Source organism: Myiozetetes cayanensis, unplaced genomic scaffold (assembly GCF_022539395.1).
Source record: "Myiozetetes cayanensis isolate MyiCay16 unplaced genomic scaffold, myiCay2020 scf2-11, whole genome shotgun sequence".
NCBI lineage: Eukaryota > Metazoa > Chordata > Aves > Passeriformes > Tyrannidae > Myiozetetes > Myiozetetes cayanensis.
This window is the reverse complement of record NW_026087411.1, coordinates 24405934-24431263: the sequence shown is the minus strand read 5'-3', so window position 1 is coordinate 24431263 and position 25330 is coordinate 24405934. Positions and strand designations below refer to the sequence as shown.

Sequence of the window (25330 nt, the reverse complement as noted above, 5' to 3'; positions counted from 1 at the left end):
TGCCCTTTCTCCCACGGCCCTGCTGCCTTTCTTAAATGGTGAAATCAGAAATTATTTTAATTATTTTCCTTCCTGTTGTTGCCCACACATTCGTAAAGCGTTACTGAGGTAATGAGCAAAGATCCGTCACCGACAAAGGAGGAGGTGTTGTCGCCCTTCAGCTGTAGTGATCGCACCAGTCGGTGTTTACTTGCACTCCGTATTAAACAACACGGTATAAAATAACCCCTATTTCCAGCGAGTTCTCACTCCCAAGCAGCTCTTACCAGGAACACGTTTTTTCCTGTGCCCTGAGAGGCTGCTCTGAACACGCCAAACCCACAGAGCCTCAGTGGGGCCACACACCCCCGTGCACGTGGTGCCACTGCGCGCCCCCCGCCGTCGCTGGCGGCGGGACCAGACCCAGCCACTTCCCGGGGCGCTGGGAGTGCCCCCTCCCCAGCGGGCCCACGCTGCCGCCACGGCTGCATAATTTTTCCCTTCGCTTTTGTCTTCCTCCCTCCGGAGCGCCACCAGGTCCCAAAAAAGCCCGCTCTCCCTCCCAAAAAGCTGTGTGCTCCAGGTGAGGCTCGAACTCACAACCTCGGCATTGCTCGGCTTTGTACTGCTGTATAAGTACCGCGCGCTAACCGATTGCGCCACTGGAGCCCTGACACCATCGCCTCCCGAACGCTTTATCAAGGGCTCGCTCGGCCCCGGCATGGGAAGGGCGCACAGCCGCCTGCACGGTGATCTGGGGGGCGGCCTTGGGCCACCCCACTGTCCTGCCCCAGCTGCGCTCCCGTCGTTAGGGGCCGTACAGCGGCGGGGTGACCTCAACAGGGACCTGACGGGAGCTGCGCCGCTCGGGGTAGGCGGCGCCCCCGAGCACGGCAGGGAGGAGAGGCTGCAGCGCCGGAACAACCCCCCCGCCCGCGGGCTCCCCGCTGGGCGGACAGGGCGGCCCCAGGGCCGGCGGGCACAGCCCGGCCCCCTGCGCCGCGCGGGCGGGGCCGCCGGGCGGGGAGGGGCGGGGAGCGCGGCCGCCCCCAGCGGGGCGGGGCAGGGCGGCCTGGCCGGCAGCAGGTGACGGAACAGCGGCGGCAGAGACCTGGCCGAACCTGGCTCAGCTCCGCTCTGCTGCGGGGTGGGGCGGCCCACGCAGTGCCGCGAGGCACACAAGCCGCGGCCCCGGGTCGTGCGAGTCCGAGCCTCCTGACGCCCTTGGGTTAAAAGGCATTGGCCGCTGGGTCAGCCCATCTGCAGCCGTGGGAAGGAAATGCACCGTCTGTCGCGCTCAGGCCCAGGCTGCTGAGAAAAGCATCCGGCTACTGTCAGGGAACTCAATGACGGTGTGTGTAGCATCGCTGCCTGCGCGCCCCGGGGCTCTGCAGCCTGCGTGCTGTGTGCGGCACCAGGGATGCCTGGCGCTTCCCAAACGTGTGTTTGTTCAACCCTACACGGTTATTGTCGAAAGTATACATCTAACATGAATTTATTTTGCAGTCAGATCTGTCTTAGCTTTATTTGGCAAGAAGATGGTAAGCATAATTGGCACTAGAAGATACTTAAATCCAAGCAATGCTCCAACAGTTACACAGTTGAGACAGAAACATACTTTTTTTTTCTACTCATGGTTAGCATTGCTGCCATATTTACTTCCCTAGACTGCTCTGTTGTATTACTGACTTAAGCACTAAATAGTGTTTTCCTTTCTGCAGTGACTTTACTGGGGACAAAGGAACAAGTTCTGGGAATTTCCTTACAGGGTGGATGGTTGTAGAAAGTGCTACACAGGGCTTGGATTTCCATGGCCTCTAAAAATGAACTATTGATGGCCCAGCAGCAGGTGACAGGCACTCAGCCAGTTTAAGTAAATCTCCTGGATCTCCCAGCTACTTTTGGCAGACTGAGTGGCAGTTCTGTGTGGCTCCATTAACTCCTCCCCTCCCCGATCCATAAATGAGCTGACACTTTTTTGAGACTGCTTTGAATGGAGAGGAGTTGAGTCTCACTTGTCAAGAAAGTTGTTCTGCTGTTAGTATTACTGTGGGCATTACCTAAAATATATTTCAGTGGCATACACCACTGACAGGTGAAGTGGCATGCAATTGCTGTATCTGGCCCTTGATGAAGGTGGCTGGCATGGGGAAAAGAGAAAACTGACAGTTCATTTCTTGAAGAAATTTTCCATCATCACATTTAGTTGGCATACCAGAAAACGGCAGCAGCCTGCATTGCCCTTAACAGTGCATCATTATACTAACAAAATGTTCTATACCACAGAAAGATTGCTGTGAACATAATTTCATCCAAACAAGGGCCTTTTTGGCAAACACAAGAATGCCAGAAAAACTCAGAACTGAAGCTGTGAACATAGAGAGAAGCTCTTTATTGCAGATTTAACCTTAGGCAAGAAAGACTCTAATTTTAGTATTTATAGAGATGATAATGATTGCTTGTTGTATACTAATCAGCTTTCCCATAAAAGTAACAGTGATAATGGTGAGGATTCTAGCATACTTTTGATAGTATGTTTATGAATATAGTGGAGAAATTTGGCCATATCACTTTGTGGGAACATAACTGTACAAGGGTTCAAGTAATAAGCTTGTTACTGATTGGAATTGTTGTTTTCAGCAACTATGGAGGAGTTTTTTTAATACAAATAATTTTATTTTTGAGTACTTAATTGGTGTTTGTTCTCAAAGATCAAACAAAAAAAGCACAGAATTGACCAAAAATAGGAAGTGTATTCAACAGGTTGAAATTAATTATTTAGTCATATTCATGTCTTCCTTTTTCATTTCTTTGCAATACTAAAAGAAGGGGAAAAAAAGAAAATGTAAAAAACAGAAGTTAAAGCTGTCATAATGGTGAAGAAAGTTACTTCCTCCTTACTGCTTGCAGAATCTCACTTCATTGTAGCTCCATTTTTTTAACACCAGCATATATAAATCAGTCTCAGTATTGCACAAGGACAGAACAGCCAAGTTAAAATGATACTGAAAGGACTTTTGTCTTCAAGTTGCAGGCAAAGGCAAACCTCCCCAGTGAAGATTTTTCAGAATACTTCTTAGCACTAAGTGTGAAAAAAACCAAGGTTTAAGAGCCAATTTTCACAATGTTGTTTGCTCAAGAGTAGAATGAACTGAGTGGAGGAGGCAGTATCCACACTTGCTGGCTTTATGATCTGTTTCTGTCTCCTGTTCCCAGGGGCTCTAAACCATTCTAGGTCTTTATCATCTTCTTTAGGTGAACAAAAAAAAAAAATTAGTATAGGGAGTATAGTTAAAAAAATTATATGACCAAATATCACTTTATACAGATAAAAATCCGGCCAATGAACCCTGGCCTTTGTACTCCTTCTAACTAGAAACACAATATTTAGCTTTTGCTTTTTGTTAACGTATCCTGCTTTCTGGACATCAGCTTGTAAATTTAGGTCTCTAGTAGACCTGGTGGTTGAAGAAAGTAGAAAAATAAAGTAGGTGTTGTCCTAAACTCAGGGTTTTTCCACTTAACACTTCTTTTCTGCACTCTCAGTGCAAAAGATGTATTATTTCGATGTAGCAGTTTTGTGTTTCAGTACTCTTGCAAAGCGAAAGTTGACAAATAGAGTCCTTAACTTTACAAAAAGGGAAGGATCTGAGCCAAACGGTAGAACAGAAACCTCAGCTGTTGAAACAGGCTTTGATGGATGTGAAGAGTCACTGGGAAGCAGACTAGCCAGAAAAATCCAGGCCCCAGTCAGTTCATGAGGTGTATGTGTTTATCTGGATCTCACAGAGACTGCAACACTGGTTCTTTCCTTTGCCTCTCCAATACACTTCACAGAAGTAACATTTCATGGCCCAGTACTTTCCTGCCATGCAGATGATTTCTTAGCCCCACTGTTACATACATGAAGAGGCCACTAATTGCATTTTTGAAAACCTGTTGATTTCAAAAAGTTGCAGAAAATGCTACCCTGTAATAATAGCCTCAGCATCATACTAATGGTGAACTTTTTAAGTGAATCGTGTTTCCTCCCTGAGTAAGTCTAAATTTTCATACTTAACTCCAGCCACGAAATGGATTTATCAGCCTGCAACTGAAGAAGTTTATTCTGCAAGTAATAGTAGCTTGTATTCTGCCTAGTGGAAAAAAAAGGTGGAGATGAGGGATTAGAGTAGGGGTTGTGGACAACAGCCCGCAGTTAGAACTGGCACATTAATACTGTGGTGAAAAAGGATTGGCTCAACCAATTCCAGGATCTGTTGGTTTTCCTACTGTGGCTTTGTACAGTACCTTGGCTTTCATGCCCAACAAATGGAGTCCTGCTCTGCGATACATGTTACTAATGATGAAGTAAAACTTGACAAAACCGTGATCATTAAGATAGAGTGCCTTCAGTTCTCCAGTCCCGTGAGGCTGGGTCATAATCCCTTAAGTGAAAGTGCATTTTAAATATAAGCTCTCTTTCCTTCACAGCTAAATAGTGTGCCAGCAGCCTACAGAACAAAAACTATCAGAAGGTACCTGTCTGTAAGTCCAGAAACAGCCTAATGAGTTTGTTGTGTGCTGGAGTCTCACCACAGCCATTCTGTTGGTAGAAATTTCTTGTGCTAAATAAATAATGTGGTGGTGGTGTTGTATAATTGAATGAAATAATAATTACTTTGGACTTATTTCAGAGGAAATTATTGCCAGTCCCATTGTGTTTGTACTATCAGTTACAGAATGAGTTTAACCTGCAAAGAAACAGTAGAGATGAAAGGAAAACAGAATTACATACTTGAATAATTAAATGGTATTAATTCAAATTCATACTCCATTACTTTTTTCCATTGTAAAATTACAATGGTATAAGGTAAAGAACTCCCAAATTTATACTGTTCAGCATGCTGACTCTTTAGTCCCATACCTGTATTGCCCATATGTGCAAACCATGGAGGATACAACCACTCACTTTTAACCAAATCGTAATACAACTATAAACCCAGACACATTCACCCACTAAGCACGGTGTAGATATAAGCAGAAGACTCAGCTATGTCAAGACCAAAGAGCTAAAATATTGTAGTGTCTTAGGGTTTTTTGTTTACCAGCCATTTCATGTGTTTGGAGTTTGAAAAAAATGTTTGTATGATTGCTTATTAAAAATTTGAGGGTGGTGGGGAAACACAGTGAGCAATCCTGTAGCAACTGTGTAGGCGTTGAACAGAAACTAGTGAGGGAAGAAAGGCTAATACAGAACTGGGATGCCCAGTGCTTCTCAGTTTCTTGTTTGCCTGACAATTTGATGGCAATATGCTGCACTTTCCCAAAGGGCATCACAGAACCAGGTTCAGCTCTCCGACAAGCCCTGCTACAACATTGGCAAAGAGTGATCAAATTAAAATGAGCATTTATACACAGCTGCCTTCGGTCTTAAAAATGCAGGAGACATCTGTACTTCTGTTATTTGGCAGAAGATCCCAGAGAGGCCCAAGCTTTGCACATTTTTCTCACTCTGTGTAACCAGGCAATTTTTGTAGAGAGGTAACATACACACCCCAGTTGATGCAGTAAAGAGAATCAAAAAACCTCCTGTGGGCAAAAAACAGTCTCCGATGAAAATATATATTTTAAAAACACTAGTCAATTATTAGCTAAGCTGTTGGAGCATTAGTACTCTACAAAATAACCTTTGGCTGATGGACCTGTCCCCTTTGACACTGAAGCCTGAAGACACCTCTTCTGCCAGCCAACCGCTAAGCACTGGGGGTGGAATCACATGCAGATTGCTCACAGAAAGAGCACTCTGCAAACTGTAATATCTAAGTCAAAAGTTTCATAGCTGGTGGACCATGGAGCTTCTTGTGAATGTGAACAAATGGATAGAAGAAAACAAAACTGCCTTTTTGCCACCTGTTTGCAATAAGCTTATGTAAGTAAATGAAGATTTATTTTACCAATTTATTAGATATATAAATATTTTTAGCTATAAGAGGAAGCTGCAAAATTGCATAACATGGTAAAGATTATTAAGGAACTGTAATTCCTTGTCAGACTGCAGTCAGAATGCTTTTTTGAAGAACAGAAAGTGGCTGAAATCTGTTTTGTTGTGACTCGGCAGAAGCTGCAAAGATCAACCTGAATACAAGATACTTGCCTCAACTCGAAATCTCTTGTAGGCAGTGAGACTGAGTTAAGAGAATTTGTGTCAGGTTCTGTGACAGTAAACTCCTAGAAATCATAGGAGACAGCATCACAGCCACAAACAATAAAATATAGCTAACAGATTAGTGTTACTGAATTACAACCTGATAGAGCTGCTGCAAATCATTCCAACATCACAGAGGAGCCAAAGCTGCAGGAGCAATCAAAACTAGTGGTATATATCTGAAAACAAGGAGAAAGGAACAGTAAGGGCACTGGAGGAGCAGGTTTCCAGGGCATTTCCAGCGCTGTCAGTAGGGTAGGGGAAGCTGAAGAGGCAGTTTAAAAGCTATGGACTATATGCTGAATGAGACAGCTAATATAAGAGAAAAAGTGTGGGTGTTACGCAGTTGTACACTATGCATATTGTCAGTGTCAAAGCTTGTGCATAAATTCCAATGTAAATTGTCCAATGCATCGCACCTTCTAGTCAAAACATTAGCGAGGATTTCTTTTGCCAGTGAAGCTGAGGACAACATATTTTGTCTAAAATATAGACTCAGGTTTTATAAAGAAATTAAAAGAAATTTTTCTTAATTATGTTTAAAAAAATCTTACTTAATAATTTTAATCATTAAAGAAACATCAAAGAATATGCTTCTTGCCCTATCCTGAAGTGCTATCTTTAATGAAAAGCTGAATAGGCAATTCTGTAGCCATGATGTTATCTTCCATTCACAGGTGCAAGGGTTACTTTTCAAAGCAATGGTTGCAAGGCAAAGAAAAGGTAAAGAGCACATCCTCACTGCCATGTCTGTGTTGAGACTACAATTGTATGTTGAACTGAAAAATTTGAAGCTTGAAGCACTACATAGTTTCACAATGGGAGAGAACGAGGGAATCATCTTCCTGTTATGGGCGTTTTCATTCCTTTCATTTTCAAAATTGATTAGAAGCATTTTGTAAAGCATGTCCATTTCTAAAGCTTACCAATGGTAAAATTTTAGTATTTTAATTTCTTTCTTTGTCAGTAGGTTGAACCTTTTTTGTTATTACTTCACTGTGCAACCTACCAGAAGTTCTATATAATCCTTCAGTAACTTTCAAGTGGGACATTCTATCAATGGTCTTCCCCAGAAACACTGCAGGAAGCCACAGTGAAACAAGAAACACTTTTTGTGATAAAATTGCATAGCTTTAAAAAAAAAAAATCATCCATTTTTCCAACCTAACATTAGCCTACATAAGAGGAAAGAAAAACCATCTACTGCATGGGTTCTGAGTCTCTCATCATCTGCCTCTGGTGCTACCTAGATGTTTTCAGGATTTTCCAAAAATTTTTGGGCAATTTTCCAAGAAGCAATCAATAGATTTCCAACATTTTTTTAAAGGCTTCATCCTTTATATGCTGAGCAAAGATTTGCAAGGCAATCTTCTCACTGCCTCCTGCTGCCTCACTGGAAGGCAAGCACCTCACAACATTTAAGTAATTTAAAATCCTATGTTTTAAGAAAGAATTAAAAGTTAAAAACTAGGTCTTAGAGCAAATCAGTAGGACTTTGGATGTCTAAAGGTATTATGGCTTTCAAGCTTTTATTAAGTTATGTTCCATACACTCGAGAAAATCAAAATTTTTAAATACTTATTTGGATTTTCAAAAGAAAACCTCAACTCCTGAAGCACTTCCTGTTTAGAGCTTTACCAAAGTCAAGAAAAAGATACATCTAATTAAATTGCAGCTCTTACATTGTATTTTAATTATTCATGTTAATTTTACAAGTTTAGATGCTTTTTAACCTCAACAAGGAGCAGTTAGTACAAAATCAAAACTCTTTGACATAGCTGATTTTTAAAAGTATTTCTAAAGCTATTCTTCTGAATTCAGAATATGATGCTTACCATAATGAGACCTAAGAACAAATTTTGAATCCCAGAGAACAGTCCTAATTTAGAGTTTTTTTAGCGAAGAAAAACCTGTTGCCTTACCTCTTTATTAGTGTAAATGGACTGATAGGTAATTGGGGTGATAGCTATTCTTTATGACAGCTGAGAGAAGGGCTCACTGGGGCTCTTAAAGAGGTAGAGTTAAGAAAGGGCCTGGAATCCCATTCCTTGAATTAGCCACAACCACAATGAAACTATTGTAATGTTCCAGGTTAGCAAAATCAGTATAAATAGAAGAGAAATTAGCTGATAATTCCTACCATCTGGTAGGAATTACCAGTATCTCTGGTAATTCTACCACTATGGGGGAAAAATGTGTTTTTACTTTATTAACTTTTGAAAGAGTTTTATCTTTACATAATCAGCTCAGGTTGAAGATCCATTTTCCTCTTTCCTGTCTTTTATGTAGCATTCTTTATACTCACATTTCAAACTCCTTTTCACAGTTGGGAGCTGTTGTTGTCCCCTTTTCATATCTGGAGGCACTGAAACACCAGGAGGGAGGTAGTTGGCCTCAGATCACCCAACAGGATAGTGACAGAGCAGAGAGATGCATCCAAGGTCTTTTGACTTCTCGTTCAGGATGTTGCTTTTCACTCAACACTGTTTTCTTGACTCACTGTCCTAATAGAATTTTAAAAAATAAATTAAATAAATAACATCATGACTAGAGGTAGCTTTAAAATGTCACTTTCTTTTCTAGGCATCGCTATCAATTAAATGTGATGTTTGTTGGAGGGCCAAATGAAAGGAAGGATTATCATATTGAAGAAGGAGAAGAGGTAACATCTAGGTTGTTTATATTGTTTTGATTTAATTGATCTGTAATGATTAAAATGCAGCTACTTTTGAAGGTACAGCTACAAATTAGCAACACCAGACTCAGTGATGTTGTATTTATTAGATCTATTCATAGACTTCAACAGAATCATTCACCAGAACCATACACCATCTGTGCATTTCCTTTGAAACAAGCACATGAGATCAGATCTGTTTTGCTATAATTCATTTCCAACAGGAAATTAGAGAAAGTATTCTGACACATCAAAATGTCTCACATCAACATTTTGGAACAAAACTTTGGAAAGATATCAATATTTTTAAAGTGATATTTTATTGCAGAAGATCGATCTATGTTTCAAAAGTAAGTTTGACATTCAAAAATCAAAACTAAATATTTTAATTCACTAGAAATTACATTTTTTCTGGACTTCGTGCAAATTATCAGCATTTCAGCTTTCATTCAGGTTTGGAAAGTTAGATTCTTTAAATATGTTTCAAATCAGTCCCCTTTGTTGAACATCTTCTGTATCAAGGCTAAGCTATCCCATTGCTTTGAATTGGGAGTAGCCATTGTGCTAAATGCAGAATACAGGAAAAAAACAATAGAAACCTATCAAAATTGTAATAATTTACACCTACCCTGTTTACTGCCTTTTTCCTGGAATTGTTTGTTTGGCCTGAGGACTTCTCTGAATCCACAATTGGCTCTAAAAGAACCGTAAGGGAAAGCAGTCCCTAGAGGCCTAGCAGTAAGGATGTCATGATGGAGAACAACTTGCCTTGCTTCCCGGCAGAAAAATTTAATTTCATGTAATTCCAATAAAATGTAGCGACCTAATTTTAAGTACCTTTGGAAACCCAAACCTATGCATCTACGTATTTCAAGGTAGAAGTGGGTCAAATTCAAAAAATCCTTACAAACAGAAAGAAAAACTAGTTTACTTATCATGGAATCATTTCTCCAAAAACCAGCCCCCAGGCATTTCACAACAGCCTTCATTAATTTTCTGTTATAATTGTGCTGTGCAGGTGTTTGTAGTCATTATAATCACAAGTCTCTACAAGACCAGGTGCCAAGTTACCACTGTCTGAACTCCTGCCTGCTTTGGATTGCCACCACGGTCCCACAGCCCACCTGTGGCTGTGGGCACAGGCATGTCTGTCACACACCAGGTTACCCAACACGCTCCATTATGTCCCTTCTCATGGGCTGGGCAGTGGGAGCTCTGACAACACCCTGGATCATGCTGTCAGGTTGCTTGGGCTGGTAAGGAAGCAACCCAGGTCTCAGAGCAGTCCATGTATCCATCCTATATTTACAAGGAAATTCCAGAGATGCCTAGCTGGGGAAAAAAAAAAATCTAGCTTCGTCAACAGAATTACAACCCTGGGAAAGGAGCATCACAGCTGTAGCATGACTGCTGAGAAAGCACCAAGGAGAATATCTAATCTGTATCCTGCTGTTACTGCGTGTCATTGAGTGTTCTATGTTGGATTAAAAAAGAATCAGTGAAATTTGTTACCAAGGTTTGGCAAAGTAAAAAATGAACATATGTGAAGGTACCATGTGAAGGTTAATGACATCAAATTATTTTTTTTCCTGTAACAACCTTTTTGGTTTTATACAAATAATTTATTTTCTTGCTCTGAATAATACATTAGAGAGGAACACACAAAAGAGGAACTAAGAGAGGAACACACAAAAATGAGCTGAAGTTTAACTGGTGCAATAGTTTATACTACAGTATTAAACTTTTTTTTATGTCCTTTTATTTATAGTCTTGTCTCTCCCTGCACCTCCCAGTTCATGCTATATTATCCTTGGTTCCCCACCCATTCCTTTGCCGTTTCATTTTTTTTTTTACTTTATCTCCTCCTTCTCTTCCCTTAAAAGGAAAGTTACATTAATTTAACTTACCTCATTTTTTTTTATGTTGCAAGATGTTCCTCTGTTTGAAAATAACTTGTCCTACCTTTAATAAACTCTTTATGTGACTTTACAACAATATGAAAATTTAGCCATATCTATAAAGGCATAATTTTTATTATACTCTTGCATACTGATATATTATTGCTAATTCAACTGGAAAGTAAGATTTTTTAGGTATCAATACCTCCTCATTTGCATAAAAAACTTTCCACAATTACTCAGCAAGAAAAAAAGGAAAAATAAAATTCCTATTACATAGGAAAATTGGCAATACACACACCAGAAGCATTATCAGTTACATAGCAGTATAACATATGGGCCAATTTTGTTCACTTTTACGGAGGCCCATTATATTCATTGATTGCATTTTACCATAGGTTTTTCTCAAACACATTTGCACCTTCCTGTGATCTAATTTAGAACCATCTTTCTCATTAGAGAAGAAATGTGAGGTAGAGAGTATCCTAGTAAAAGGGCATATTCCTAAATTAGACTTTGAATTTAAAAAAAAAACACCGTTCAGAACCATTTTCAGCTTGTTATTTTGGCAGATAAAAGGTAATTTATAGTTCTGTGTGATAATTTGAAGAGAGATTTTACAGGCATATTGTCAACAGGCCTATCTCAAGTGTGAAACCCCACAAATCCTTTAGGCCAATTTAGCTGATGCTGTTCCACAGTAGTATTCTGATAGCAAGGAAGGGTTGGTTTGGAAAGGAAGTTAAATTTAGGATTGTTTTTATCTGTCCCCTTGATATCTTATGCCTGTTATCACAGAGTTTATGGTGCATCCTGTGGCACAACTTGTGCTTGTCAGCCTGCAGTTCACAGCAGCTAGGGGCTCACATGCAAAAATAAGGGCTAAGGAACATCCTCCTACTCCTGAGCTGTTATCTGCTGGTGCTGTTAACATGCAGGTGTATCAGGAAGATTAGTTCTGACTGGCTAATTAGGAGAAAAAACAGAGGTTTGATTTGAACTTTCTTCAAAGCCTTTTAGAATTGTCTCCTAAACAGTCATTTAGGCTAAAATGACAGCTAGTCTAGCACAAAATTTTTAACTCCTCTCAACAAGCCGGCATTTCCTAAATAAGTAACTGTTCTCCTTTCTTCCTTCTCAGTTTTCTCTGTACTACTTCACTTCCTAGTTAAATTTCTGTGCACTACTTCTTTGCCAGCTTGCTGCGCAGAAGTACTGTCTGTCTCATACCTGAGATTGTTTTCCATTGGACAGGTTTTATAAAGAGCCAAATCAAGCTGCACCTTACAAGAGATAAACCATTCAGAGCCTTTGGCTGGGCTTTAGCACTAGGTCATAGTCATTTTTTTTCTTATTTGTAAGTTAAATTCCCTTTTGCTCCCTTCTCTATCAGAACAGAGACAGAGTCAGCAAACATCTACTTGGACATTCCCTGCCTCTAAGTCAAACTCGTTCAAAATGAAACTGAATGGCTTTGGGAAATACATCTTGTGTTGAAACAGGGAAAAAAATCTGCTGTGAGAATGCAACTATATAGCTCATACAGACAAAACTTTCTTGGAAGTGTTTTTTGCTATATAGCTAGTAGTGTGAGGTTTTCAAATGAATTATTATTCTGATGCACCTCACTTGGTAAGAGAATTTTGGATTACATGGGCTAGTAGCTACAACTCTTGTGAAGTCAACTTGATGAGGCCACCAAAAGCTTCTATGGCAGCCTGACATGGTCACAGAATAACTGAATCATTATATTGGAAAAGACCTCCAAGATCGTCAAGTCCTTTGACCAATCACCACCTTGTCAACTAGACCATGGCATTAAGTGTCATGTCCTGTTTTTTCTAAACACCTCCAGGGATGGTGACTCCACCACCTCCCTGGGCAGCCCATTTCAATGCTCGACAACTCTTTCCATGAAGAAATTCTGACAGATGTCCAACTTGAGCCTCCCCTGGCACAACTTGAGGCTGTGTCCTCTTGTGCTCAACCCCTCACAGCCATGCAGTAGCAGGTGCATTCCAGGTACCAGAGAACAGTTCTCAGCATCTTTCTTTGTCTCTTGAATTTATCATCCTGCAGTAGTGTTTATGTCAAGAAGAGTTTCAGTGTTAACACAGCTCACAGACTTCATGGTGTATTTACTGCATTTTTCCTTCCCTGTAAAACCTGAGGGTGGAACAAAACCCTTTCTGAACTTTTAAGTTCATCATATAGCTTCCAAAGAAATAAAGTAAGTGAAAACAGAAGGGGACCATATATTTGGCTAGAAGTTAATGACAGACAAACCCCACAATCATAACAAAGCCTAGCTATAGTAAAAGAATTTCAGATTTTATTTACTGCATCATGTGGGCTGCTCTGGGGGAAAGTGAGATATGCTAACAGCTAAACATAGGATCACAAAAGTAGTTAGGCTTCTGTCTCTTTACCCACTTCAGTCCACCTCTTAAACACAATCTCAAGTAGCTGACTTTAATTTCTTAACAATTTATATTCTGATGTTGAGTCTGTATAAAACGGTGCAGGTCCATGCAGAGAAATTAAAATCACCCTTTCATCTACCACCTGCAACACATTTGCATTGGCATATATTCCACTTGGTTTTAAAAGTCCCACTTCTCATTGTGTTGTACTTTACCCTGAGTTTCTGCTCTCAGCATCTAGGTTATTTCCTGTAGGTGGAACCACCTAAGTATTGACACAACCCCACAGATCAGAGCCCTTACACTGCAGTCCTAAAGAAGACTGTCAGAACAGAAATACCTTTTCAGCTTCTAGCATATTTACATGGTTTGACTGAGACACGGTATAGCATCGTGATCTGAAACATGATACAGACGTGAGGTCGCATCTGCCACAGCTCATCTGATTTTCTAACCTGAGTTTTGGTTTCTCTTTTTCTCCCTCTCACACCACAAGTAAGACCTGGCTCCAGTTTCTGACAAATTATCTGCTTAAATGAAGCCTGACCCCTTCTAGTGTATGCTGCTTTCTAGTCAGAATGCTTTTGAGAAACTCTTCCCTATCAGATCAATTCACCATTTGCATTTTATGAGGATAGTGGATCTCTGAAAACGAGGGGAAAGAGGGTCTGGGTGAGCATTCCAGTAGATAGTTTTGTGGTGATTATATCCCAAATAAATCTGAAATACGAGTCACACCAAAATAAGAAAAATATTTTTGCTTCTTTACCTTTAAAAAACCCCACATGTATCTGGTGAAGACTCTTGGACTATTTTAATGAGAAACAAATTTCCTATTACAAAGTAGTAAGTGATGATCCTTTTGCATCAGAAGGAGATTGTGTCTTCAAAAATAAGTTTGCTGCATAAGATCGTTGGGATGGGGTTTGGCTAGTATTCAGGATTTGTGGATGACAAGTAAATCAGCAGAGGGGAAAAAACCCACACCAAAACCCTTCAACATAGTTTTCTCTACCTTCCTCATCTGTTTGCCTTCCAGACTTCTGATGGTTGAAAAGCCCTCATGATGAGAGAGGGAGAAAATTGTTTTTCTGTGCTTAAATAGATCAGTCACCACTGAAGTCTGGAGAAAACCCAGGCTCTACTCCCACATCAGAATTTGATTTGCTCTGCAAATTAATTTAGTACTTAGCAATCTGACATGCAATACAAGCCAGGATATGCCAAGTCAGAACCTAATCCCAGAAGTGGCTGAGCAATCCCAAATTTCACTTTCAGAAGTCAGTACTCAAAAGTACACTGCAAATTGCAGGTCTCTTTAGAGATCTGTAAAGAAGCTGTTAGCTACAAAAGCCCTCACATAGCTCTGGGCCCCTGTGTTTAGGCAGAGTTTGATATCAAAGGTGGACCTAAATTAAATTACATACATTGCTGTACATAGAAAAGACTTGGGTTTGGTTTTGTTCTGGTTTTTTTTTTTTTTAATTAGCAAACATAGACCAACCATAAATATTCTATTCTTTCCCTACTATATGCTTCTTTCTTTACTCTGCTAGGATACACATATCTGGATGAAGGAGCAATTCTCACCACGTTACTATGGAGGGGATGATAGCGCTCTTTTTAAGAAAGTATACACGTTTTACTACGCTGTTGAAATTAATTCCTACCAAGACAAGCAGTTTTAGTGATACTTCCACTGAAGGAAACAGTGAAATCCCACCTCTGTGCATCTCCCCCTATTGTCTCCAGAAATGCCAGCATAATTTATTTTATGAGCATTCATAATTGAATGAAATATCCCTGGACAGACTTGAGAGTGATTCAGCGCTGGTCATGCTGCCTTTCCCTGCAAGCTTAACCCAATATTATCAGGTCTGAAGCATGATCAAGAAGGGTGAAGCAGAATAAGGAACAGAATTTAAGGAAATTAAATGAGTGAAAAAACAAACTCACAGTCTTAAGGTGTTTTCAGTTTAGTTTTCATAGGTACATCTGCAGCTTTAATGATAATATTGAGCAATATTATGAAATGTTAAATTTACAGTAAAGAAGTACTTTCAGGTAGCTCATAACTTCTGGAGGTAAAGTAAGAATTAATAAGAGGAGGTGTTTTTTGTGTAATCTTAATGAGAAGATACTATATAGTAAGCAGGAAAGCTAAATAAAAGGCAAAAATCTTGGAAAATAAAAGGAAGAAAGGAAGAAGATGGAATAATAAATAAGCACATTTAGTAACAAAAAGGATAAAAAGACTGAAGGTGAACAATCTTTATTTCTCTCTTAAAATACATTTTTCGCTCAGAAAGACAAATTCATACTCGATTATGACCCACTGTTCAGTAGCAATATACAAATCTAGGTTTTTCTACAAGGATATTAATATATTTCATGTAACAAGAGATCTTGTCATTAATAAGATGCTTATGGAGTGGAAATATTGCACTTTTTCTCACTTTTTTGTACTACTGCAGAGAGTAGATACTAGGTTATTCCCATATGAGCAGAGCAATTGGGAAAGCTTATGTTTTCAGGTGGCATAAACTTATTGATTTACTATCCTATTTATATAGACACATATATTTGTGTATATACATACATATACACCAGAACCTTTTTACTCAGGCTTTGATTTTTTCCAGGAGAGACTTAGGAAAACATTAGATTTGCCCAAAAGACAAAGCTCAGTATTTAGAAAACATAATTTTCCAGCAGAAAGACAGTACTGTATTACCAAACTGTCCTGTAAAATGGGCATGGACTGTAACTCACTGAGCTATTACATAGTTGACAGTTTTCTTGATAAAAGGTGCAGGTTATATTATAGGCAACATAGTAGATTCAGTAATTACTGCTACTTGTATTAATCACAGTTATATCACATGATTTATGGATGACTGAAACACTCAGACAATTAAAAAAAATATTTTGAAGAACAGACCATAATTTACAGTGAAAGGTACTATTTAAATTTAGTCTGAAAAACACTTTCATTGAAAATGTGTAGCCCACATCAGTCCTCTTTTTCCTCTGCAAAACTTATTTTAATTCATAATTTAGTGTTCATAAACTTTCCTTATAACTGTGATGTTTGACCTCTGAACTGGATAGTCCCTATCCCCTCTCAAGTCTTTCATGTCCAGAAAGGTTGCTCAGCAGCATGATTCATGTCACAAGCAGGATAAACTCTGCTTCTGTTGTGCTTTCCCTCATCTATGAGTCCTATACATGTGTTCAGCAATAGCTCCCTCAGTTGTTATAGGGAAGGTAACACTCCAAAGCTCTGTAACAAGGGCTGCTATAGCATTTTGCACTGTTATTTTGTAACACCAAAGAAAATGACAGGAAAAGAACACAGAGAAATGGAGTGCAAGGAGGATAAGTAACCTTGGCACTGTGGCCATCTAGACAAGAGTTATAATTTATCTGCGGTGACGTCTCTGGCACAAGGTGAACTTTTCACTCATGTAAAAGCTCTCATCGTGAGCTCTTTTCCAGTAGCTCTTCAATTCTTCCTATTGCTTCATTCCCTTGGCAGCATATTTATTCTTTCTCATGTTCACAGAGGTGTTTCTTCAATTCCAGGGGGCATGTATTAATATTTCAAAACTCTTTTAGAAATAAACCCTATAAAAAAATTGATTAAGCTTTTCTAGTGTTAGAAAAGGTTCAGTTCTGGGTTCTGTTATACTTAAGCTATTTCTTCTTTCCCTCATCTATTTTATATTTTGCTAAAATTGTAGTGAATTTGTGTAAATAAAGTTTTTTTCATCATAGTTCTAACTTTGAATCAGGTTTCAGACTTTTTCAGCTGCACTAGCAATTACACGACAATCTGTTTAGGTTCTAGATATGGTAAATGGAAAATGGAAAGCAGACAGAAATGTGGCAGAAGAGTTGACTTTTGGAAGCATTATTGCTCTGTATTAAATAAAAATGAGGGAAAATTATTTCAGGTCAAAGATACCTGCTTACAGATCATAGCACAGTTCTGTCATGAAGCATGAGGCTAGATATGAGCACCTCAGAGCCCTCACAAAACAGAGCTGGTTTTAGTCTGAAAACAGCTGTGGAAAGGTCACTGAAGACAGAATTATGGGTTCAGTGGTTCTTTCCTTATACATACTTTGAATGTGACCCTTTTACATACACAACAGGAAGAGTAGCAGCTGTTGCTGGGCTTTGAAGTTATCCACAAAAATAAAGCAGAACAGCTTCCAAATGGGCAATTCTTCTAAAATGAGAAAACTCCATTAAAAAAATTGAAAAAGCATCCAAAAAAACCTGTGCATGCATATCTGGAGCTTATCTGGAAAGTGACATTTAATTTGACTAAATGAAGACCCTGCTGCATCTGAAATGAAGCTTTGTGTATCATGTAATTAACAGATGCCTGAACCATAACATCCTACAAGAAGTAATTCCAAGGGTAAAATCAGTGCTTTGGAATTCCACTACATTCACAAAACCTAGTATGTATGTAGCTTCACGCAGCTACAGACCTCTTACGTAGGTTGTTAGTTGTTAGTAAGATAACAGAAATAATGCATATTTAGTAACATTTGCAAAAGTAACGAATGCTGGTAGTCTGCTATTTGTTGTTAGATAAAATCTGCAAAAATTTGGAATTACAGGTTGAATGTATTTATACATGTATCCCTTATTTACAGAATATGAAGTATAGAATGTTTTGGAGTAGCTGCCTTAATATTATTTTTCTGTTCCTTCAGCTTTTTTACCAGGTTCAAGGAGATATGTGTTTGAAGATAATTGAAAATGGGAAACAAAAAGATGTTGTCATCCGAGAAGGGGAGGTAAAATAGGATTGCCTTTCTGTTATACATAAGTATGGTATTAATGTTTCATGTAGTATTTAGAAATCAGTTTATCCCTGCTGTGCAAGAGATGGCATCAGGATTTAAAAAAAAAAAAACAAAAACAAACAAACAAAAAACAAAACAAAAACAAATTTGAGTGAAATATAGAAAATTCCATGTAATTAACAGCAAACTACAATACACTGTGTTCAACATTTCACTATTTCAATAACAGGTAAAAATATCCTTGAGTATCTGGGATACCTATTCAGATAGTCAGGAATACACTGAGAGAAGTCCTTATTCCCCTGCATGCCATGTAATTTGCCATGTGAATTCAAGTGGATCAGTCTTTTGTTTACACAATGCCAGGTACATGCTGCACACACACCCACATGGCAGTAAGGAAACTGCCTAAACTTAGAAATTTAAACAGTTCAGCTGTTTTCAGCCTCCTTTAGTCCTCACATCCAGCCTTTACAACCATCACTATACAAGAATAGTTTTAAAAGAGACATTTATGGATAAAATGTATCCAGTTTTTCCTTATAGTAAATTTGCTAAAGCATAGATTGTAGTGCTTCTACTGAGAGCACGAGTAGATGCTTTTCTTGGTGTTACTACAAGTAAGACATACTAAAACTGCCACTCATTGCTATTGACACAGGCTCAAACTGCACTTGAGTCTTTGAAAGGATTATTAGTTCTAGTGGGGACAGCCCTTAAAATGGGAGACATGTATTAAACCCAACAGCTTGAAGTCATAAAAGTATTACAACTTTTTCAATGGAGGAACAGAACTACATTTTCAAACTGTGAGATTCTGGTAATATACTTCAGACAGAAGAGGCACACCCAGCTGAGATCTTGGCATGTACCACAAGCATTAAAGAAAAGGAGCACACAATATCCTTACTGGAAAGACGACACTAGTACTGGTGAGGCACTGTCATTAGCTCTGTTTTATAGACAGAGAAATTGTAATGACTTGGTCACCCTTGGCAAAGACATCTGTAGTGCTAAAGAATACAGGCTTACCATCTTCCTACACAGTCAGATAGCTGCTAAAAAAGGGCTTCTCAAGCTTCAGTAATAGACTTCTAACCACACGTTGCCTATTCCCTTTGTCACGTGCATGAGTAAATAGTCCTTATGTTTGTTAATTATTTCTGGAGAGAATAACACTCCTCATCATGCAATCACAGGTGCTCACTGTGTTGGAAGAATACAGCTGGATTATTATTTTAGACAAAAAACTTGCTTTTTATTTCCATTTCAGTTACTCAGAAATTGCACTAATTTATAAATTCCAGATGAGTAATTGGTTAGATTTTCATTTCAGTTGTGTCTAACAATGATGATCAAACCAGGAGGAGAGAACTTGACTACCATAAAGACAATGCTGATTGTAGAGTCACTGTGTCATTCACACAGAAAGCAGCAGTGTCTGCAAGGCTTGGGTACCACAGTGTATGAAGCTGCACAGGAGCAACACAAGATCAACAAAGAGTAGGGGAGAAGGAGAAGTGGGGCAAGGAGCAGAGGATTTTGCAGGTTTGGAGGCAGGGGAAGGACAATGCGAAAAACAAAGACTTCCTGCACTGATTCTTTCCCATTTCTTTGAACAGATGTTCCTCCTACCTGCCAGGATACCACATTCTCCTCAGAGATATGCAAACACTGTGGGTCTTGTGATTGAAAGGGAAAGACTAAAAACTGAAATTGATGGGCTGAGGTGAAGTATAAACTATTGACTAATATGTTAGGATTCATAATATAAACTAATTTCTCCTGTCAATAAAATACTGTCTTTTACTTTCCTGATGATATATCAGATTCCCCCTGACAATTTTGTACTAATTCTATCCACACATCTATTTATCTATATACACATAAACAGAGATCTCATTTAGCATTTGATTTAGTTAAACAAGGAACATGTTGAAGTGTCTTAATTGTGTCTTCTGATTATAGCTACCTACTTATGTACTGCCTACTGCTATCACCTTAATTTTAAAAAAATCTCAGAGCTCACTAACAGGTTAAATGAAAAAAGATTTTTTTTTACTAACTGGCAAGTAGAATATTAATTACTTTGTAAATACTGAAAGCAAAAAGATGAAGATCAGCTTTCTTGGCAAGAGTGCGGGAAGCTGGAAACAAAAGTCAGTTTTCTTAACACTGGACTCTCTAAATTATACATACATCTGCCTAGCTTTTATTGCCTTACAAGAATGTCATCTCCATGTAAGTGAGTGGCTTACTTTGTATTCTAGTTGGGAGTAGGATTAAGCTTTTTTTTGTGGCCATAGAGAATTTTCAAATCTAAGAAGGGAAGTCACAGCAGTAACATGAGCCGATATAGAAAAGCTGTTTCTGTATTAACCAGATATGGACTGACCAAGTAGAGTTTATAGCTGTTCATGTAATTTGTAATGATTTAAAACTGCAGTGATACCTGTAATGTACTGTTCCATCATTTCACCTACAGTTTTGATTTTTGCATGGGTAGTGTCACAGCAGGAAGATTGCAAATATGCAGATCTAGAAAGGCATACGTTTTCATTCAAACAAAAAAAGGTTACAGAAAAAAATAAGAAACTAAGAAAGAGACCATTCAAAAAAACCCCCCACCCTATTAAATTCCAAGTTAAGTACAAGTCCAGTTCATTTAAAACAGTTTATCTATGCAGTTGTCCCTTTTTTCCTGTCATTGTAGTTCTGTGGATTGGGAGGACTTAGATTATTAAAAAGATATTTTGAGCCAGAAACAATTGGCCAGTGATTCAGATAACAATGTTTATTATTAATGTAATAAAGGAATGTAAGTAGCTTTAAGTAAAACAACCTACTGTCTACATGAGGTCTGTGAATGGTATGAGTTAGAGAAATGCTGAATAGCTTTTTAGGAATTTCAGGCAGATCTAGAGATTTGCACTCCAATATAGGTGTGCTCCTTTGGAGAAATTAAGCTAAAAGCTTCCATATGGTTTGCAGGTGGAAATTAACAAAGCACATCCTCAATTGAAAATATCAATCATGTGCCTGCAAAAAGACTGACTTAGAGGGTTTCAGTGCCTGTGTTTTCACACTGATATGATGAAAAAAAGACACCTGAAGTTTTGAAAGTGATCTTGTCATGCTTTTGAACCTACATTGACTCTGTGTGCTCCTGGGAGAGATGGGACTTTATAACCAGAACCTCTAATCTTCTCAAACTTTTTTCACTCTCAGACACCTGCAGCTAAGACTGTGCAAGAGGAAGTCATAATGAACTTTGAAGTATGCTGACTCAAGGTCTAATATTACATTACTGTTCCACTGGTTGTCATGCCCACAAGACTTAGTCATAAATCAGAGACCCCAGAATATTGATTACTATACAAGTGGAGAATAAGTAGCCTGCCCCAGTGTTTCAGCCTAAGTAATGATTTCATGCCTTGTGCTATAAGAAAAATGATGTAGCTAATCTTAATTCCATGGCAAACAAGTACAAAAAACCCTACGTTTGATGTTAGTCATGTTGTTGGATCCTTCGTACCTTCCCAGGTTCAAAGCTTTTTACAAAAAAAAAAAAAAACACCACATTTGTAGGCTCTTCCTTCTCTGTAGATTCTCTGTGTTCAAAATTTGTGCTTGTAGCACAGTTTTTCCCATACTGGAGGCATAGATAATGTTAGTCTCTTCAGCATACCCTGTTCTTGCAAAACTTGAGGAGCCAGGGAGCTCTTTGAGAATTTATGGACAATATGTATATAGACACACAAGACAGACAGACATGAACGTATAAATATGCACAGCATAATTCCATAAGCCTTGTTTCCCACTTCTGAAACACATTGCAGTAACTTTAACCCAAAAGACAAAAACGACCTTTGTAAAACCAGTCACAATATGAGTGACAGTACTGGAGCCCATCACTCCTTGCCAACCCATGCAGTCTTTTTAAAATCTGAATATAAATTATATATTTGTCATGCCATAGATTACATATGATGATCTTTTGATCTCACCACAATTTCTTTTTTTGCTAAGACATACAATAATACAATGAAACACTAAGTTCCTCTTCAGAGGGCTGAGCTAAGCACTTCCCAAATCTATGAAGCTGAAAACCATCTATTTTTCATGAACAAGTCCATAAGCTACCTTGTTTTCTTATCATCCTGTGCTATTATACAACATCAAGTACCTATTTTCTTCAAAAGTCTGAAACTGCCTGATGAGTTAGTTAATAAAAGGATTGACTAATGTGTTTGCTTTGGCAGATACTATGTTGGAGAATCAACTAATGTCCTCTTTGAAAAATGGTTTCACTGTGAAGATCTTGGCATTCAACTTATACCAATAATTAAAGAGTAAGATTTTTAATTTTTTTAATTAAAAAAAATGGTTAAAATTACCTGGTAGATCTTCATCAATCTGTGACTTACATAGTTAATTCTCTGTTTATGCTGCATTTTACATAGACTTGTTAGAAGTTAGTTGCTGCTCTACAAGTTTTTAATCATATCTTGTATGCCCCAAACACATCAAATCAGATTTTAAGAAAAAAAAAGAAAAAGCAAATGTTTCTCACATTGATCTGGAACATACTTTTTTGAACCAGTAAAAACACACTGCTCCTAAGTGCAAAAAGAAAGAAAAATTAATCCTGATTGATGATAGGTTAATCAGGTAAAACACTAAATTGTCTTAGGGCTTCTTTTGCTCTGGCTTTAATCTAAGTACTTTTAATCAATATTATTTATGAATAATCAGGACTGTGGCAAATTTGGTAGAGAGTTCCTTTCTGGGAAATATATGAATGTCATCAATTAACTAATCAGTTCGTTAAATGTTTGCTAAAGGTGAACAAGGGAATTGTTTAGTGACATGAATTTTGTTGGACAAACCCGCTGTCAGTAAAATAGGTATAGTCCTGTTGCATACATGTGATAGTAGCTGAGGATTCTGGCACATCCATTTTCAGCACAAAAATTGATGGCCAGTATTACTGCCTAGTCTTTCTTAACCTAGAGAGCATGATTTTTTTAATGTGTGTTTAAATATTCATTATTCCAGGTTTTTCAATTCAAGGCAATATCAAACCGGAAAACCAAATCCAGGTAAGGCAAATTAATTTCAGAATTAGAACAATTGCCAATTGAACAGTAATGTTTCTCACAACATAAAATGATTAAGTTTCTATTTTTCTTTCTGAATATGTAAGTTAAAAGGAATTACTTCCCAATGTATTATCACAATCACAAATAAAATCCATCTACATGATTACCTACAGCATCTTGGTTGTTCATGTGATGCCCTCATAATGACTTATCAGGTAACTAACGATACAGTGTGAAGTCTTAGTATCTCTACCCTTGCATATCTTTCAAGTCTTATACTAAAAACATTTCATTTCTGATGACACATAATGATATTTTTGCAAGTTGAATCTATACACTCTATATGTACTTGTACTCCTTTACCTATACCTATACACTTTGATCTACTCTTGGGAAACCTAGAGAAAGAGAAATGCTTGTAGTTACTGTTTTATCCATTTAACATTTTATTTCTGTGCTGTCCCCAATTTTTTATTTTGCCTCTGTGTATTGCAAATTCCACACTAGAGCACATCCTCCAGTTGTAACTTTACTCGATTCTGTTAGACAGTGACATATAAGAGACAAAGAGTGACTGTTCAAGAAAACCAAATTTATTAGTTTTGGCTTTAGGAATATGATCTCTCAAACTTGTTTTGCTGAAATCTTACAATCCTGTTGGCCCATGGCTCTTTGTGGGCATCCAGCATGATCCATTGCTATTGACTAACATAAATTATGCACTACATACCACCCTCATGTCTTCATTATGTACAAAAGACTGCACTGTGAAACTCTGTGCACCTGCAGGGGTAGTTTCTATGTCCCTTTCTATTCAAAAGTTTTAGTTAGGTGAAACCTGGTCAGTTCTGTTGCAAGAACTACCTGGAAAGTCTTCCATGACACTGCCAGGTTCTTAACTGACACATGGAAAATCAGCATAAGAACAGCAGAAGCTGTCAATGGGATCTCCAGGACAGCCTGAAATTCCCACCTGGAGTGTTCCTACATCAGTTAGCCAAATGCTAACCAGTTCTTTCAATCCCATTGTTCAACTAGGTTTTTTCTTTCAAATTTGTCTGCTTTCTCACCTGTAAAGACAGATCATTAAGGGACATTTGGCACCAACCATGAAATTTGTGGTTTAGGTGCACTGAATGTGCACACGTGCGCAGCTGTAATACCCAGCTCTGCTACTCTTACAACTACGACTCCACCAGTCACACCCATCATTTAAATTCCATAGCTCTTGTTACAAAGTAAATTTCAATTTCCTTCTCTAAGAAGTTTTGGAAACCAGATGTCATTAATCTTCACAATAATTCCCAAATGTCTTAAGATGATTCTTATGAATTACTCTAATAGCACCAAAAGTTCTAGTGAAACATTATTTCCACATCAATCCAGTTTCTCAGCTTGATAGTCACTGCCTGTAATCTCAATCAATAATGGAACAAAGCTCTTACTCGAATCCTAAAATTGGGAAAAGCTGTTTTTTGCATGAACATCACGGTTCTGAGAAATAGTTAACTAAAACATTGCCAAAATGAAAAGTTCACAGAAGAATGCTCTGTATGGGATAGCAGCCTTAAACTCCTTGCAATTCATAAATGGTAAACCAGTCAGAAACCCTGCCTGAAAAACTCTGCAGCTGAACCAGCTTTTGCCATTGGTTCTTTGAGTAAGTCTCCAAGTTCCTACTTTTATGCACCACAGAAATAGATTTATTTTAATTTGTTGCCTGTATTCAGGTTTTGGTGGTTGGTTTGGGTTTTTTGCACGGGGGGTGGGGGGTCTAGGTAGGGCAAGGTACTGTATATCACTGTGTGTTCATACAGTGTTTAGCAGAGGAAATAAAATTTCAGATTAATCCTCTAGATGCTGCTGTAATAAAAAAGATATCACACATACTATCCTTTTTCAATACAGCGATTCCAATAGTAATCCCTCACTAGGCTAAGTTTATGTCAGTAAAAAATTAATTATATCAGTGCATAAACAAAATAACATTAAAGGTTTATATTGTTAACATTTTTGAAAAAGATTAGAGCTGACAAAAACCCTGACAATCAGTCAGAAGCTATGATACATCTTGACACCTTTTTTTTAAACACAGAATTCTAAGAAACTGTTATTGATAAATCCAGTACAGAAGCTCTTTCCTTGTAATTTATTTAAAAACTATAAAAAGGCAAAAAAGCATGAGAGACTTCCATGAAACTGGAAAGAAATCTTTTCAAGACAAAAACAAAGAAAAGCCAAGTA

The 25330-nt window shown here is 38.3% G+C and overlaps 1 protein-coding gene and 1 non-coding gene across 2 annotated transcripts in view; one reads left to right on the top strand and one right to left on the bottom strand.

Annotated features, from left to right (window-relative positions):
- Positions 1–554: 554 nt before the first annotated feature.
- Positions 555–648, bottom strand: TRNAI-UAU (transfer RNA isoleucine (anticodon UAU)). Its single transcript has 2 exons — positions 611–648; positions 555–590 (listed from the first exon to the last, which is right to left on the bottom strand). It is a non-coding gene; the product is annotated as a tRNA-Ile (tRNA).
- Positions 649–5714: 5066 nt separating this feature from the next.
- The window catches only part of HAAO (3-hydroxyanthranilate 3,4-dioxygenase), a 32181-nt gene continuing 12565 nt past the window's right edge, over positions 5715–25330 (top strand). Inside the window, exons 1-6 of the mRNA XM_050316468.1 lie at positions 5715–5890; positions 8750–8828; positions 17892–17975; positions 19607–19713; positions 22247–22336; positions 23043–23086. Of these exons, the coding sequence (XP_050172425.1) occupies positions 5811–5890; positions 8750–8828; positions 17892–17975; positions 19607–19713; positions 22247–22336; positions 23043–23086 (484 nt within the window). The 5' untranslated portion in view covers positions 5715–5810. The remainder of the gene's footprint in view (positions 5891–8749; positions 8829–17891; positions 17976–19606; positions 19714–22246; positions 22337–23042; positions 23087–25330) is intronic.